Source organism: Condylostylus longicornis, unplaced genomic scaffold, assembly GCF_029603195.1.
Source record: "Condylostylus longicornis isolate FDR11 unplaced genomic scaffold, ASM2960319v2 ptg000055l, whole genome shotgun sequence".
Classification (NCBI taxonomy): domain Eukaryota; kingdom Metazoa; phylum Arthropoda; class Insecta; order Diptera; family Dolichopodidae; genus Condylostylus; species Condylostylus longicornis.
This window is the reverse complement of record NW_026578024.1, coordinates 14955765-14974349: the sequence shown is the minus strand read 5'-3', so window position 1 is coordinate 14974349 and position 18585 is coordinate 14955765. Positions and strand designations below refer to the sequence as shown.

The window sequence follows — 18585 nt, the reverse complement described above, 5'->3', positions numbered from 1 at the left end:
AACAAAAAACCCACACCCAGACAAATTATAATTCATATAAAATTTGTAATTACTTGTAATTAACAAATACGAATATTTAGCTATTGTTAATTAAATTTAAATAAAATAGAAAAGAATAAAACAAAAAAAAAATTATTTAACACGGAAACTCTTTCACGGTCTTCACCAATTCAATATACAAAATCATATGTACATAATATATACTTTCGAAATTTGGAATTCCAATAAAATAATCTAGTCATACATACATATATACGTTAATCCATATATTACACATATATTATAAGTATGTAAACATACTTATGTAAGTGTATTCATTGATATTAAAATGAAAATGAAATTGAGAAAAAAAATTTTTTTTTACCGGCTGATAACTGATGATATTGCATTATTTACCGGAGTTCAAAATCTTAAATTAATAATCATAACTATAGTATGATTTATGTATGTATGAATAGGTTTATATAATATAGATAAATAAATAATAAGAAAAATATTATTATAAATATATTAATTATTAGGTGTTTGAGGGACACAAAAGGGGGATAAAAATTATAAACATAAAAAGTATTTTACTATGTCAAGGTTATCAACATATTTTATGAACTATTTTATTAAAAAATTTTCTCTTCCAATTTATTTACAAAATATTTTTATTATAATTTTAAAGACGGCAGCTTTTTCATTTTTCTTTTCTGTCTTTTCTGTACGTGCATGTATGTGTTACAAATATATGTAAATATTAAGTTAAAATTCGAAGAACACGTCACAAAAATTGATAACGATTACAAGAAAATGCCATAAAATAAAATTAGACATTTTTATTTTATGAGATTTGCAGAGAAAACAAGAAACAACAACAAAACCAGAAAAATTAATAATTAAGATTAATAAAACAAAATTTTTATATTCACCTTAAAACTCACCACATCACATTAAAATAAAAATTATCATAATTCACAATAATTTATTATGTGGTTGTATATTTGTATCTAAACATTTTTTTTGTGATAAGATGTTTAGATTCATGAAATTCCGTTGAAGTCTTGTTGCAATTAAAAAACGCAATGACCTTGGCCTTTACTTTGATTTTCTCTTTGATGTTTTTTTTTTGATTTTTTAGAAATAACAAAAATGTTACTTCTTTAAGCTCTTAGATTTCATTGAAGTTTCATCGATCGTCATGTAGTGGCAATTTGGTAATAAAGCATAAAGAAGTGTGGTAACGGTAAAAATTAAAAAAAAAATTATTTTTGCATCTTAAGGTAGGTAGGTAGGTAGTGAGTTTTAATTTTATTTTTTTTTTCTGTTTTGTTGATTTTTTCACCTCGGTTTGAATTTAAAAGTTTTGTGCTTTTTGTTTTTCTGTTTTCATATTTTTGTTTCATGGAGTCAAAAGGAAATTGAAGGAAAATTCATATTATAACTTTGTATTTTTTTTTAGTAAATGACCAGGCATAAATCATAATTTTTGGATTGATTATAGCTAAGAAAAAATGTGAATACCTGTTTAACAGCATCTTGACCTTTCATATTATAATGTGAGATAAATTTTTTTTGTTTGTTTTTGTGCTTACACAATAAAACATAAAAGCCGGAGACTTGTTAACACTTTTATAAGATTTTCGACACCTACAACGGAATTAAGATTTTTTGTGTGTGTATATGTATATATATATATAACGTATGTCTATATGGGTGATTGTTTATTTTTTTTTATAAATTGGCTAACGTTTTGATTTTGTTTTTTGTTTTCAGTATTTCTTGCAATCGTGTGGTATTTCCCGGGTGAATAGCACTCATCAATGCTAAAAATTCATATTTCTCTTTCTGGTTTTTATTGAATAACATTTAAGGGTCAATGTAGTTATGAATGAGAAAACAAAAAAAAAAGTAAAAGTTAAGAGTTTGGACTTGATAGAATTATATAATAATTGTTGTATAGTACCTACTACTACTACCTTTATGACATAATGACCATTGCAATCAGTAAATTTTTATTATAAGAAAATTTAAAAAGTTATTTTGGAAGAGAATGTTATAGATAAAGAAAAATAAATAGAAAAAAAAGCTATCAATCAATACCTTATGTTATAATTGTGAATAGATAGGAAATAAAAATGTGAATTCTAATTTGAATGAAGGCTGCATTTATTATGAAGTCTTTTACAAAATTTATTAGATTTACATAGCATATAATTTTTGTGAAAGGTGTGCGTATAAAATATAATTGAAATTTTTATTAATAATTTAAAAATGACTCTGACACAATTTAATCAAAGATTAAAAATAATTTAAAAAGAGATTTTTCTTCAAAACCAAAATTATAATGTAATATGAAAAAAGAATTTGCTGAAGGTTAAGCCCTTAGCGTATTGTATAGGTATAAAAAGATTTTTAAATATATTTGAAAATTTTTGAATTACAATGGTTATTGAATTTTATATTATTCTGTGGTTTTATATTTTTGAACTTGATTTATACTATATGATTATAATGCAACTGCAATTTTACATATTTAAAGAAAATAAAAATAAATTTTGTAAAGCTCTTTAATTTCGATTGAAGGTTTAATTTTTAAAAAATTATAATGATTTTTATTAATTTACGATTTTATTTGTATTATTTGTAAAAATTAAAATAATTTAGTCATCGAATTTGTTTTGTTTATTATTAAGGCACAATATTGGTTTTTAAAGTGTTGACTTTGAGTTTTTTTAAGTATAAAGTATAAAGAGTTTTTAATTATAAGTTATCTTTACTCTAATAATGCAAACTTGTTGTAATAGTGAGAATATAACATAGTTATCATCAAATAAATTGTATTGGATACGTTTTGTTTTAGGGAAAACAATACTGAAGGAATGCTGCCGAAGGAGTGTTTCTAGTTCAAAATAGTTTGTGACATTGCAAATAAGAGGGATTTATTTTGACAAGTATACGAGTATAACTAAAGTGATAGCAATATTTATTGCCGAAAAATTGAAATAATATGAGTAATCATTTTGTAAACATGGAAATGCTTTGGGTTTTCAAAAAATGTTTTTAATTTTTGTGAAATAAATCACTTTTTTACGAAATTTTGCTTTGATGTGGGCATAGTGAAATATTTCTTATAATAAATCATATTGTATGACACTTACCTATAAAAATTTAAATATTAAGAATACAACATTTAATTTTCATTTAAAATAGTAAAGCCATCTATTGGAATAGTGACTCCAATAGTACGTAAATATTCCTTTTAACTATTCTTTCATATAGTCTATACTGTTGGAATTTTCAATGTTATAAAGCTTGGCGGTTCGCTCTTTTAATATTTAAGTATAAAATGGAGTAATTTTGGATTCAACACCAAATTGCAATCATGTACGTGTGATTATAAACATGTTTTTTTTTCAACAGCTTTCGAAGCGTAATTTTTTGTTGTGGTTGACCTTTTTTTTGTTGGTATAAATAAAATAAGCATTCCTATTACGGTTTTTAAATCTAATCCAATTTAGAACCTCAATCTGAAGATAAATACACTGTGTCACTTTGTCTATGATATGCGTCTATGCTAATCAAAACATCAAAAAATCTAAGTGTTTATCTAGATTTTATTTAACAAATATGCTTTATAAATATTATTTATGGACGGTAAAAGATCATTTTAATAAGGTTTTTGTTGTTATAAATTTTTTTCCTCTATGATTTTTAAATAAAAAGTATATATATGTACATACATATATTGAATATAAATTTGCCATCGTTTCAAGCTTTTGTAATAGAGATGTGAATTATTTTTATATTTACATACACCTTGTAAATTTTAATTGCAATTGACTGAAGAGATCAAATTTTAGAAATCACATATATATGTATGTATGTAAGATCTTATTAGATAAGAATATTGTAAACAAACCCATTAAATTTATGTTTCCAGCAAAATATAATTACACTTAATATGTTGAATAAAAGGTCATACATACGGTTTCAAAAAAAAAAAAATTGCAATATATAGTAATAAAAAATAAATGAATAATAAATATAATAAATTAATAAAAGTATGTCGAACTTATAACACATAAAGATTTTGAAATTTATGTATGTACGTAATACGGCGTAATAAAGTATAGAATAAAATTTTGTGTAGTTTGGTGCAATATGCACGAATACTCAACACATGTGCAAGTTTATTCTACACTTTTTTCTATCTGTCGTTTTAATGTCAAAATATTTAAACACGAAAAATTGAACTACAAAATTATAAATGAAAAATCAACTAAGTTCTCAAGAAATTACGATATATGTATTTTATTGCCAATGGAATTTTTGTTACTGCGGCAATACGAGCGTCCAGCCTTTTTGAATATTGCTGGTGGCAATTCTTCATAGAATAAAATTTTTGAATTGATTGTTTAATTTGAATTTTCATTGCGTTTATTGTAATTCAAAAAGAATGAAAATGGTTACATTTGACCTTACACACAACAAATTGGGATAATTTTCCATATGCCAAGTAAATTTTATATTTTATGGTTTATACTCAATAGCATAAAACTAATTTTTTCTTTAATAATTTAAAATGAAATATTTGACTGGTGTCTTACTGTTTAAATATATAAATAATATATAAAACAAAAAAGTAGTAATTTTTTTATTTCACAATGCTAATGACAAAGATATTCAATTACAAACTGTAATACAAGTATTTAGTAGCATAAAATTATGTAGCGATAATGATCATAATATTGCACACAAATTTTAATTTTATTTAGATCGAATCAACTTTGATGTATTCATTAAAATACTTTTTACATTTAATTTTCTTTATAAAACAATTTGCATTTAATATAATTCTTTTTTTTCTATAAAAAGTGAGTTTTAAAAAAAGTTGTACACAAACATAATTGAATTTATATTTTAGCGCTGAAATATTAATCACGCCAAGACATTTTTATATACCGTTATTATATAATAGGTTTTCTAATTGCTTTATTGAACTTTGCTCTCATAAATGGCATCCCTTTATTTCGACTTACATTTAAAAAAAAACAATTAATTCTGGCACATTTTGCCAATACGTTACGCTTTCATAAAAATTATTATACACTTAAGTTTAACTTTGATTGTATGCAGAATTCCTACACGAAAATGCCGCTCATTTGTCCCATTAACCTATTTAGTTAATTTAACAATGACACATATTTAAAAACTAATAAGCAGAAATTTTTCTGTTTTGAAATTTAATTTTTCAAATAATCAGGTACTTGTCAACTTTACTTGAAATATTTTAAATGACATTTAAAACTAAAACTGTAAACAAAAATTTTTGATACACACTGTACGTAAAATAATAATCATTGAAATTAATTACCTAAAACGGGAAATTTTACACTGTTTTTATGTTTTTTTTTTCAGAATTAAAACGCCTTTTTCTTAATAATTTATAACACGGTTAAAAATAAAGAGCAAAAAAGAAAAAAATATGCAAAGAAAATATGAAAAGTTGAATTTTACCTTTTAATAAAAAAGTTAATTATAATATCAAAACAATTAAAAAATTTTATCAAATATAATAAAGAAATTATTCGTGTTAGTTGTCATACTTGAAAAATCAAGGCACATTTTAATTTTTAATTTTTTGCCATTGTTCTAACATTTAAGTGTAAAATTCAATTTTAATTTGTTTTCAAAACAGCTGAATGAATGTGCACTGTGCAGTTAACGTAAATGACAGAACGCATAGATAATGACGTTATAGATTTTACGCATATTAATTCATAATTTATGAGATAATTACCCTTTATTAGGAATAGAGTTCAAATATTTAATTGATATGTATATATAGTAAGTAATTATTATACACACATACATAATTAAAATATGACGTGAATTTTCAAGAAAAAAACAGAGTAAATATGGGTTAATTGGAGTTAAGTAAATAAACTTAATATATTATTACTATTATTAAAATGCATTATTTTTCGACGAGACCGTAAATTATATTTTGATTTTTATTTCATATCCAAAAAAATATTGTTTTGAAAAATATTCACAAAATTTGCATTCTTTTGTATTCATTCAACACAATTTCCGAATGTTTAATAATTTATTATTTTTGCAATATCGTATTAAATGACCGTAATGTTGTTTTTAATATTTTTAATTGCTGTACATTTACATAGATAGTTAAAAATTTTAAAATAAAAATAAATATTGATTTGGAAATTTATTTTAATCTCGAAAAGTCAAAAAAAAAATTCTTGTTGCTATAAAAGAACTAAGTGACAATTTAAAGTAGAATACAAAAGAGATCCGCTTCGAAGTTTCCATTGATTTTCATTCATTGTGAATATAATGTTTACAGAAAAAATACATAAAATGTTAAAAGACTTTTTAATAATGGACAAATGTTACCTACTACAAATTAAGCTTTTTTTCTCATGAAAAACCATAAAATCATTAAGTAAATAAGAAAAACAGCACTTATTTCATCATACTTAACATTTAAATGAGCGCGAAAAAATATGACGATATAACAAGTCTATTGCAAACAAATAATGTAAACGCAATATTATTTAAAAGGCGGCAAAGTTCAAGTTTATTAAAAATTATGTTAAAAATAAATTATAATATTCTAATATGTCTATAGATAGAATAACTATAATAATGGTTAAAGATTAAATAAATTGAATATGAAGTGTTTATGTTTATAAATGACTCACTAATTTGTTTTTACAAGTTTGATTAAATTGACAATAGGCACCGTAATATACTGTTTTTACCCGAATTCATACATAATTGATCATATGAATAAAATGAGATTGAGCAAAAATTCAAAAATGCATTGGGTTTAATCATTGCATTTAAGAAAGAATTTTGAAAAAATTCTTAATATTTTGTTTGTATCATTGCAATGTAATCAGTGTGCAAATGGTCAGTACATTCATTTTCATATGGTAATGATGAATAAATGGATTTGACAAGAGTAAATATGAAATAGTTCGCAATCACAGTGAAAGAATTAAATTATAAATTTAATAATTTTTATTTTACATGTTTAAATTTTTAGCATATTTTGGTAAATTAATCAAATTTTTATGCAGCTAGTTAATTATTAGAATTTTTATGTAGGTAGTTATATTCTATGCATGCAGGTAGCAGGTAGGTAAATTTTAAGAAAATCTGCAGAGTATAGTTTTTAAAGTTACATAGTTAAACTGCAAACCAATGCTAAAATTGTTCAGGTACTTTGAACTACTATACTTCTTTCTTAATCAGTTTTAATTTTAAGTCAATAATATCATAATCAGTGTTACCAAAAAGGTTAATTTTTTCATAATAGGCCCTCTATTTAGTTGTACGTCATGTAAATTTCTATTTCAACATCTCACCATATTATTAACATTATCCTAATTACAATTTACTTTTTCATTTTATACGAATTGGTTTTAAGTTGTCAAAATAGTGTGAAAAATTTTTCGAAGAAATTCAGTTAAAAAAAAAATTTTTTTCTTACTCATCGCATCTAAACTTTTGTTCGCGCGTATGTTTTATATTATAAGATACTGTTATATATCTAGTTGTATTTGTCAAATATATGTATGTATATCTGTTTCTTTTTCAATAAATCGCGAAAAGAAATGCTTTATGAATATAAAAACTGTGAGAACTGTAAATTGCATAATATTTCAAAAACAAAAAATTAGCGAAAAAAATAATAAAATTACAAATTTTTTTAAAGCTTTTCGAGATGCTCAAAATTTTTGTTATTTTTTTTTTGTTTATGATAATGATGGCAGTAACAAGATTGTGTAAGCAAAGCAGGTGAGTTAGTAGATTTTTTTATTATACGAGAAGAAAACGATTGGTAGCTTTGTTATCTTTGTTTTTGGTTCAATGTCAATGACACAATCAAAGTTTTTTAAGTTTATAAACAAAGTATGTACAAATGTATAATAGTGTGTTTATAGTTTGTACATAATTATACAAGTATTTGAACATTTTTATTAGAAACTCGTTAAATTTTTTCTATATCAAAATTTGTGAAATTTATGCGTAGTCGTAATTAGAGTAAAGTTATTTAGTAAATATTTTAAGAATTAAATATTTCAAATAGAATTGAATTTGTTAATTTTGTTAGATTTAAAGGATCTAGATTTGATATTGAGCATATGCCTATATTAAGAATATTAAGAGGAGTTTGAATTGCACGACATTTGTTTTTTCTTATACAAGAGTTCAATAAAGTACAAATTTTACCTTTAATTCCAGTTTTCTACTTAAGTGTGAAATTTTTCAAAATACTAATTTTTATATACATTTATTAAATTATTAATTATGACATCTGTAATGTCAGAATTAAAAATGGAATTGAAACAGTATTTTTTTTATGGAAAATTTCAGTCACTTCAGATGCTGGAAATTTATTATGTACGCATTGCATACATATACTGCATTTTATTTTAAATAGAGCACCATTACACCTTACAGTATTGAGTAGCAGTAATATGAGAAATTTAATTAAAATACAAGTTTTTTTTCATAATAAATACTCATTATGTACTGTTATGAATTTATTTTTTTTGGATTTCATTAATAAATATTTGTAATACTATTCGAGTGGGATCGTATTACTTGTCATATGAGATTTTCTCAATAAATATTTTTATTACATGAATACATATACATATAAAGTGTCTATAGTAGTAGTATAGCAATGCAATAAAATGAATTATTAATGGAATATTTAATTTATAATACCTATGTATATGTTATATCTGTTTTTTTTTCCTTGTATAGTTATACGAAACATTTATTTTAATTGAGATGTAATTTTATTAAATGAATTATACAAAAATGGCAAGGAAAGGTTAAAATTATTTCGGTTTATATAGTTAAGGAAGCAATTACATCTTCGAAAATATGTTAATAATATTATGTCAAAAAACACAAAAAAAAATGTGTTTATTTTAATGAGAGAATGTAAGGTTTAATTTTATTACTATACTTGGGGTTTTTCCTCTAAAATAATTTTCACAGTTTTATAAAAAAAAAAATATAAGTCAAGTTGTTTCAAGTACTTGTACACTTTATGTTTGCATTTTACATGATTTTTAATGCACTTATCATTAATAAAATTTTTATTCAGTAAAAATGAAAAAAAAATCTCAAAAGAAAAAAAAAATTTGTTTTTCTTTATCAATTTAATTTTATTTTTTTCTGTTATATTTTAATTTTCATTCGTTTCACATTTTTTCGCGTTTCAATCAGTTACTTGTGTGTGTCTAATAATATATTTATGACTATATTTAGTAAGATGGAATGCAGAAATGCAACGCTTTTGTTTGTAAACAAAAAAAAAAAGAAAATTGAAATCTTCTAATATTTACACAATTGCTTATATGATTATCACATTTTTTATTGTGTGCATTCGCAGTTAATCATCTTGACTTAATTCTGATTTCATATTATGTGCAAATACCAATGTATATCTATGAGTATGTATATATGTATATTGATATACCAAAAGCTTCTATAGAATTCAAAAAAACTATCTTATAAGCTTAAGTTGCTTGAATCCTATTGTTAACGTTACATGTTTTTTGTTGTTTTGTTTTGGTTTTTATATTATCTTATGTATTTAATTTAGTTGGGACTATGCAGAAAATAATGATTTGTTTGTATAAAAAGTATTAAGAAATAAAAAAAATATATGTAAGAAGGAAATAAGATGTTCGTTAAATTATACACAATCGCATTATTAAATTTTTTATAATGCCACTTATGTTATTGTTGGAGGATCATGTTGGATATTTGTGAATTGAATATCAAATATTATACATACATAAATGTACTTATAAATTTATAATGAATTTCGTATTGTGAATATTTAAATTATATTTTATAGGAATTAATACACAATTAATATTAAAATATAAAGAACAATACTTCATAAAATTATGTGCTGAATTGCATTAATAATTATTGCTCTAAGGTTCTAATAAAACATGAATATTTGATTTCAATATGATACAAAAGAAGTTTTTTACTGAATAATTGTCAAAAATTTGAACATTTTTTCAGTATTAAAATATTGCCGTTTGAAGGCGCTTTTCAATTATAAATTTGAAGAAAATTGTGTTTACATTTAATACCGGAAATAAAACAAGTCATAATTGCATATTTTATATCGTAATTTCGTTTTATAAGGAAATTGCACGGTGCATTATGTTGTTCCTTTAGGGCTTGCTTCCTGTAATATACATGGAATTGTAATTAAAAATACATACAGTTGCATTCTTAAAACACGTCTGATTTCAAATTACCTCCTATCTTACAATTCAACATTGTTGTGTTTATTTATAAAGTGAGCTATTTTATTTCAAAACTAAAATGTTCTGGTAAAAATTTTAAAAAACTTAAAATTTCATTGTATTATATTAAGATTTTATCTTATTAAATAAAAAAACGGCGGCAAAATAAATTATAATTTTTAATATGAGGTTATCTTTTTGACAAATATAATTTAAGTTTCATGTTTCATGTTTCAACTTGTTTATTGTAATCTTACATTTTATTTTGATTCACTATTGAACTTGATTTTCCAGATTCTGTCAAAAAGATCATTATTAATATGATGGGAGCTCATTTAAATTAATGAAGTGTTAAGTTATTGACACGATTAATTAATTTCGTTTTGATTATTTCATTATTTAATTATTTAATTATATATATCAAGAAATAATAATTTAGTAAATAATTAATAAAAAAACTTAATTATTAATTACATTTTCTTTTATATTATTTTAGGTTGTATGCGGTTCAGTTTTCTTGGGTTACTTTTTTTTATAATAGCGTCATTAATCATCATTATAAATCCAATAAAATTAATTGTAGACGATGTAAGTTTCTTTTTATAATTATTTAATATTTAATATATGTAGTTAAATTTAATAAGGTGTTAAAATATTACACGAACTATGTAATAGATTAATCAGTTTTTTAATTTATATACTAATAAGACGAGTTCAATCACAGTCCAATTTACATTATAAGTGAAAGAACTCACAATTGGTCATTTAATTTAATTTTCGATAATGAGCCAAAACCACCATTTCGTATTTGTAAACCATAGCTGGTCAAATTTTTATAAAAAAAATTTAAACTAGAAAAATAATAAAGAAAATAAATACTATAATGTAAAGTAATTACATTATAATTTTATAATTTAAAAAAATGTATAAAATAACAATAAATAACTACTTTTATTTACAGCAATTGTCACTTCGTCCTGGTTCATTATTATTTAAACTTTGGGAGAAGCCTCCATTAGAAGTATTCATTAGAGTTTATGCATACAATATAACAAATTTTGAAAATTTCTATAAAGGAATAGATAAGAAAATTAAATTAGAAGAAGTTGGACCGTATGTTTATCAGGAGTTTCTTGAAAATCATAATGCAAGCTTTAGTACAGAACATAATACAGTGACTTTTCAGCCAACACGTCGTGTTAAATTTATACGAGAAATGTCAATTGGTGATCCAAAAAGTGACAGAATAACAGTTCCCAATATACCATATATGGGTGTTACAACAGCAGTTTCAGAATTTTCTTTATTAGGTGCAATTGCTGTTCGAACATTAATGCGTACTTTAAGATCACAAGTTATATTAAATAATATAACAGTGGATGAATATTTTTGGGGTTATGATGATCCATTAGTATCATTAGCATCTAAAATTATACCAAATGTTATACATTTTAAAAAATTCGGTTTATTAGATAGGGTAATGAACTTTCACATTTTTTATTAAATAAATTACAACATTGCATTTTGATTAATTATTTGTATATTTTGTAGATGTTTGATGAAGGTAAAAATACTGTAACAATGAATTTACCACATAAATCAAAATCCAATAATATAGATGCACCAATTAGTGAAAGATTAGTATCTAATGATGAATACAATGATGAACAACGTGAATCTTTCGATACGATTGTAGATGTATTAAAAAATATTGAACCAGAACAACAGGAATATGAAAAACCTTTTATACCTTTAATTAGAGATTTTTCAATAGATAATTTTAATGGTCAAAAAGGTTTGAAACAATGGGGCTACGCTGAAAATAATCCTTATGGGTAATATTATACCTTTTTATATTTGTATATTTGAAGAAAAATTTTAATGTTTAATTATTTATATAGAAATTCAGAATGTAATACATTAGCTGGTACTTATGATGGAACATTGTTCCCTAGAAATATAACAGAAGGAGAAACATTTCGAATTTATCGTAAAACATTTTGTAGAACTTTACCAATTGTTTATTCGCACCCAGGTAAGCTTAGGCGTTGCCGAATGTCTTACTGTGATTTGTCATATTGGAAAAAATGAGAATTAATTTTTTATGCAACTGAAAATAAACTTTGGGTAATTAGAGTTAGATAGAGCCATTATACAATTAATTTAAAGCTGCAATATATGTGCCATTCATTTCTTCTTGAGATAAAAAGATACTTCTCTCTTACATTTCTAATCATTTTTTAGGAAATATATTATGTATGTATATTTCCTAAAAAACGATTCGGAACGCTTTGCTCTATTATTATATATAAACTGTGTGCTATAGCATAAATACTTCTTTCAAATACAAGTAGATTAATATTAGCTCTTACAATAAAATAAAATTACAATTAACCACTGATGTTTCATAACCTTATTTGCTATGTGGGGCCTCAATCCGTAATCCAAAGACCCTTTTCCCATTCATGAAGCAGTGATATTGCTAAATTATTAAAAAGAACGGAATGTAGTATATGCGGACAGGAGTAGAACGTCCTAGTCGTATAATGTTTGAATTGGTTTTGAATGTAACAGCTTAGTCTAGGCTTAAATACTTTGGGATGGGGTTTTTCAAAGGCGTTATTATTTCGCCTGTGAATCTGCAGTTTTAACATATCATTCTCGACAAAAAACCAAAGATTTTCAATAATAGAGGTGTGGAGTAGATCTGCGCTAGATATTAATTTTAGTTTATATAGATTACCTGTATATTATTAAACTTAAAGTTGCATAATAAATATTTTTATAATATCATTACCAATCATTTAATAAAGTATGTTACACATATGCTTACAAGTTGGTATACGTAATTTCTATAATACAAGCTTAATATTTCTTTAATAATACACAGGTGAAGTTGATGGTGTCGAAGCGTATTTTTTTAAATTAGCTGACAATGCATTTGACAGTAATATAGATGATCCGCAATCATCATGTTTCTGTAGGAGAGGAGTTTGTTTAAGAAAAGGATTGGGTAATATTACACCATGCTACTATAGTAAGTATACCATAAACAATTTATTGAAATTGGTTTGACTAAAATTTGACAACTTCATTTTTAAGTAAATTTTTTTTTGTTTTTGTTACGATAATACGCAAGCGCTACAGTGATCTTTTATTAAATTATTTTCGTATGAAGTACTTTTTCACAATTTCAACATTATTGAACGTATATTGCATAATTATTTTTATCGTAAATATAAAAAACATTTTATATTTAAAGTTGATTTATCAATAAATAGAGTAATTATAATTAATATTATCTTAATTTAAAATCAAATAATTAATAAATAAATTTTATGCAGTTCATATATTAATTCTGCATATATTTGTAATTTTTATTTATTATAGCAATTATGTTGCTTTTTCTATGTTTTAATTGACCATTTCTGTAAAAAAATCAATTAGTTAAACATATAATTACGGAATATTTTCCACTACTTTGACATAAATGTCAATTTAGTAGCAATTATTTTTCAATCAATTTATCATTATTTTGTTCTAAACCGTACAATTACGAGAAATTATGAATATATAATAAAGTCTAAGTTCTCCCTGTAGAAATAATTATGAATTAGTGATTGTGAATTAGTAAACTTTTATTTGCTTAAAAATTTTTAAATAAAATTAATAATATTTATGAGTTAAACTGAAATGTGACGTACGTTTGCAACTTATTTTCTATTTTAGTTTCATAACAACATTGTAGAGGAAATTGTAATTTGCTTAAATTAAAGCTTAAAAATATTAAGTATGTTATAAAAATGAAATTTCTTTAACGATTACGTACAAGTGGTAAAATAAAGGAAACCCAACTGGTTTTTTTAATTATTTCTAAGTTATATAATTTTAATCAAGAGCTTTAAACCTTTTTTGAATTTTTATGTTTTATAAATTTTTTTTATTAAAATTTAGTTTTAATATGTATAGAATTGCATAATTAAATATGTAGTTTGCAATAAAGTTCACAATAGAACGCCATTGTAAATGAAATGAAGTCATAATTCTATTTCAAAGTCGAATCACTGTAAATGCAAAAATTTGTACTCAATCTTAATTTCAACAATGTATACGTAATGTAGATAATATTAAATTTTTTATATATTAATTTGAAATTAATAGATATTCCAGCTGCAGTATCATTTCCACATTTTTATAATGGTGATCCAAGTTTATTGGATTCGATAGAAGGATTAGATCCATCTGAAGAAAAGCATGGATCTGAAATTGTTTTACAACCGGTAAGTTTTTCAATTTCATTTTAAGTTGAATTATTAATAATGGAATAGAATTGAAAAAATGTTGTTGCTAACACATAAAGTTTATTACTTGACAGATTAAAGTTCAAATTAGTGATCTCTTTTTTATTCTAAATATTTTATCTCTTTTTCATTATTTTTTTTATTTTTCCAACGTGAAATCTATTTAAGATGTGCGCCATAGTTTATATATCGGTTTCATGGAAGAGCATTATTCTAATTTTGTAATACGAATAGCAGAAATTCTGAAGATTTTATTTAGTTTATAATAGTTTAAGGTCCGGCAATATTTTAATAGATCGAAAATTTCAGTTATTACTGTTGTTGTATGGCAACGAATAATACTCTACAATATTTACAAAAAACTCTAATTACAAATCATCTAACTACATCTAACTACACATCTACACTTCCTTAAAAAAGAGGTTCTTTATAAAAGAGTATTTTGAATAAAGTGGTCTTACACATCTCTTTTCCGGTAGATGGCTTTACATGAATGTCAAATTCTATACAATATTTTGTACAATTTAGAGGTTAGTTTAAAATAAATTTTTTTTTTTAAAAAAAATGTTGGGTTCATTTATAAAATTTCCTTAAATGAATTGTACACAGCCGATTAATTTACCGACGGTCAATATACCTAGATCCATTTTTTTTATTCCTATGATTTATTGTGTTGACATTTTTTTATTGTCTTTAACGCTTTAAGTTTAATATGTTACATACAATATTTGTGCAAAATTTAGAATTTCGAAATTAAAATCACTAAAAAAAATTAGTCACATAAAAATAAAAAATTCTAACAGATATAAATTGTTCAAAAGCAAAAAAAACATGTATGCTTACGTTTGTGCAAATATTTTATTATTTACAAGGGTAAATAAAACTTTCTTTTTAGAATTACTTTTTAGAATTGGGTTGTACCTAAGAGAAATTGACAAATATGAAATTATTATAAGTAAATTTAATTTTTTTTTGCACTTAAGGCAGGTGTGAAAATGAAAATTATTTGCAAAGTTTGAACTTTCAAACCGAACTTTTAAGATCATAAAATTGTAATGTTAATTTTTTTTTTAAATTAATATTTGTAATTTCAATTGTCTAACTATGAATAACAAAAAATTTTCAATTTTCAATTGATTTATTCAAATTGCTTATTTTGCTATCCACAAAAATATTTTTATTAGTATTTATTATTACATTTGAGAAAACGATTAAGAATGAAAAAAAAAACAAAATTGAATTGACATTTAAATTGTCAAATGCGCTGTCAGTTAAAACTATATTTCTGCCAGGTCAATAATTTTTTTAAATTAGATAAACGTGTTCCCCTGAAAAGTTGAATTAAAATTGCTCGAATGTTGAATTTTTGTTATAAGTTGAAATTTAAAAATTTATGAAATTTTTCATTAATTTATACAAATCATATTGTAGTATGAGAAAAGAAACTTGTGCAGCGTGAATGTGGTAACTTATTTGAAAATATTCAAGATAATTTTAGCTATAATACATAGTTACCATGCTGTTGTAATAAGAGAAGTAAACTTTTAAAAATATCTTAATTATTTTGACTTTTTACAATGTACAATACAGATAAAGAGTATATATTATGCATATTTAATGCAGGTAAGTAAATGTGCATATACATATTATTTATTGACATAATATTGTATATATATATATTGAATTTAATTAAGATTGATTTAATTTTTAACTCTAATTAATATTGATCTTACAACAGTTTTTGTGCTGCATCACGTTTCAAATAATTTATTAATATTAATTTTAATTTTTTTATTTTTAAATAAAATTACTTTGCATTACATATCAAATAATATGTTTTAAATCGGTATAAGGGCTTTATTATTATAAACTAAAATCTTAATTATTATTAAATTAATTTAAATGAGAATAATTGTTTATTTTTATTGCATGAACAAATTATCAAATTTATTCTGATCCATTAAATTATTTAATCGAATTAATAATTAAGAAAAAATGAGTGAGTTTATATGCTCACTTTATTCTGATAATTGAGAGGTTATTTGAGGTCAAGTCTGGTGATGGTAATATTATACATACATTTGATTAAGTAAATCAACTTTAAGACGTCATAAACATTAAGTACTTAGGTGTGCAATGTCATGCAATTTAGAATTAATGACACAAACAATTATACTGTAAATTTATGATTTAAAGGTATTTAGTATAAGGTGGTAATTTATAAATTAAATAATAACAATAATATGCAATTAAAATATCATGATTTGCATTTATTCTTAATTTTATAGCGTTTTTGATTCTTTATTGTTTTTGAAGTGAATTTGTGATATAGAATTCTATATCTGTATCAGATATCGTATATTCTGAAAAACGGAATATTGATGAATATGTAAATAATTTGAAGAGAAATTTTATTAAAACTCTAGTTACAAATTTCAACTCTTGCAGAATCCAAAATGAATTAGAAGGTTCTAGTTTTATATAATTTTAGAATATACTTAAATAAGTTGGATGGCGGCTGATGCTTTGATTTTTGTATTATTAATAAATTTATTTCCCTCGTTTTGTTAACCAAGCTCCGATAAATAAAATTTTAACATTCATTAATTTTAAATTTACATTTGAAATAAAATTTTTTATTAAAATTTTTTATTTTTAAATCAATTCTAGCAACTTGGAATACCAATGAAAGTACGATCTCGTATACAATTAAATTTATTAATGGGAGAAATTAAATTTAATTCTGATATGAGACCATTTAGAAATATTGTATTACCAATTATTTGGATTGATATGGTAAGAAATTTTTAAAATTTGATTTAAAATAAATTTAAAGTAAAACTTTTATAATAAATTCTAATATTTACTTATTTAAAATATAATTTTAGGGTGTTGAAAGTTTAACACCAGGCTTATTATTTTTATTATATCTTCTATTCAGTATTTTACCATATGCTCAAATAACTTTAATAATTATATTATATGCTGGTGGAATTGCAGCATTTTTAAAAGCAATATTATATATTAGATGGATACCAAATCGTATGAGACATTTACATGAGAAAGCATTAGAAATAACATCAATACCAGCTGGTGTATGTAAAGTACCAATTGTTATTGTAAGTGGTCCAGCAATACTTAGTTTAGATAATAAACGTTTAAGTATAGGTGGTGGTAAAATATTAGAAGAAGAAATGAAATGTTTAACATCAACATCATTTAATGAAGATGATGATGAATTTGAAGATCATGAAGTTTTAGGTACAGATATTTCTAGAATACACTATTAAAGGAACGGATGAAAGAATGTATTTTTAAAAATATTCAATTTTAAATTTATATTATGTAATTTAATTTTATTTTTAAGTAGATAAAAAATAAGAAATTGTTTTATTAAATTTTTATAATTATGATAACATAATATTGTAAATATTGAAAAACAAAATTTATTTAAGAAACCATTATTGTATTCTAATAAAGCAAAATACTTGTAAGATCTTTGTAAATTTCATCCTATACTCATTAATTATTATTTACATAAGCTGTATGTGAAAATTGGTGATAATTTATTAATTTTAGAAAATATTTTAATTTTAAGTTTTACATAATATTATTTTCATATTACATGATTACATGAGAAATTCAAAAAGAAGAATATAGAAACTTTGATCTAGTGAAATAAATAGTCATTAGTTTTAGTTTTTTACTCAATCATTTTTATTTCTTATTATTTGTAGTAAGTCTTGCTTGAATTAAAACTGTTAAAACTGAATTATAAGTAAAAATTACAAAAAAAAAATAGTTATTTTAAAGTACACTACCGAAATGCCATAAAATCTGCTTGTATATTTGAATTATTTCAATATTATATTTGAAATTTTTCAAGAAAATTAAATTTTCGTCTTAAATATTCTATTTGTATATGATTGAGATAAAAATTTGTGAATAATTACAAAAAATTATTGTAAATTTTTAATTTAATT

At 22.9% G+C, this 18585-nt stretch overlaps 1 protein-coding gene across 1 annotated transcript in view; it reads left to right on the top strand.

Annotated features, from left to right (window-relative positions):
• The window catches only part of LOC129611875 (scavenger receptor class B member 1), a 33244-nt gene extending 15095 nt beyond the window's left edge, over nt 1-18149 (top strand). The window contains exons 3-10 of the mRNA XM_055525285.1: nt 10798-10889; nt 11263-11778; nt 11853-12136; nt 12203-12336; nt 13192-13338; nt 14463-14581; nt 17273-17398; nt 17491-18149. Of these exons, the coding sequence (XP_055381260.1) occupies nt 10798-10889; nt 11263-11778; nt 11853-12136; nt 12203-12336; nt 13192-13338; nt 14463-14581; nt 17273-17398; nt 17491-17892 (1820 nt within the window). The 3' untranslated portion in view covers nt 17893-18149. The remainder of the gene's footprint in view (nt 1-10797; nt 10890-11262; nt 11779-11852; nt 12137-12202; nt 12337-13191; nt 13339-14462; nt 14582-17272; nt 17399-17490) is intronic.
• The last annotated feature ends 436 nt before the right edge of the window (nt 18150-18585 follow it).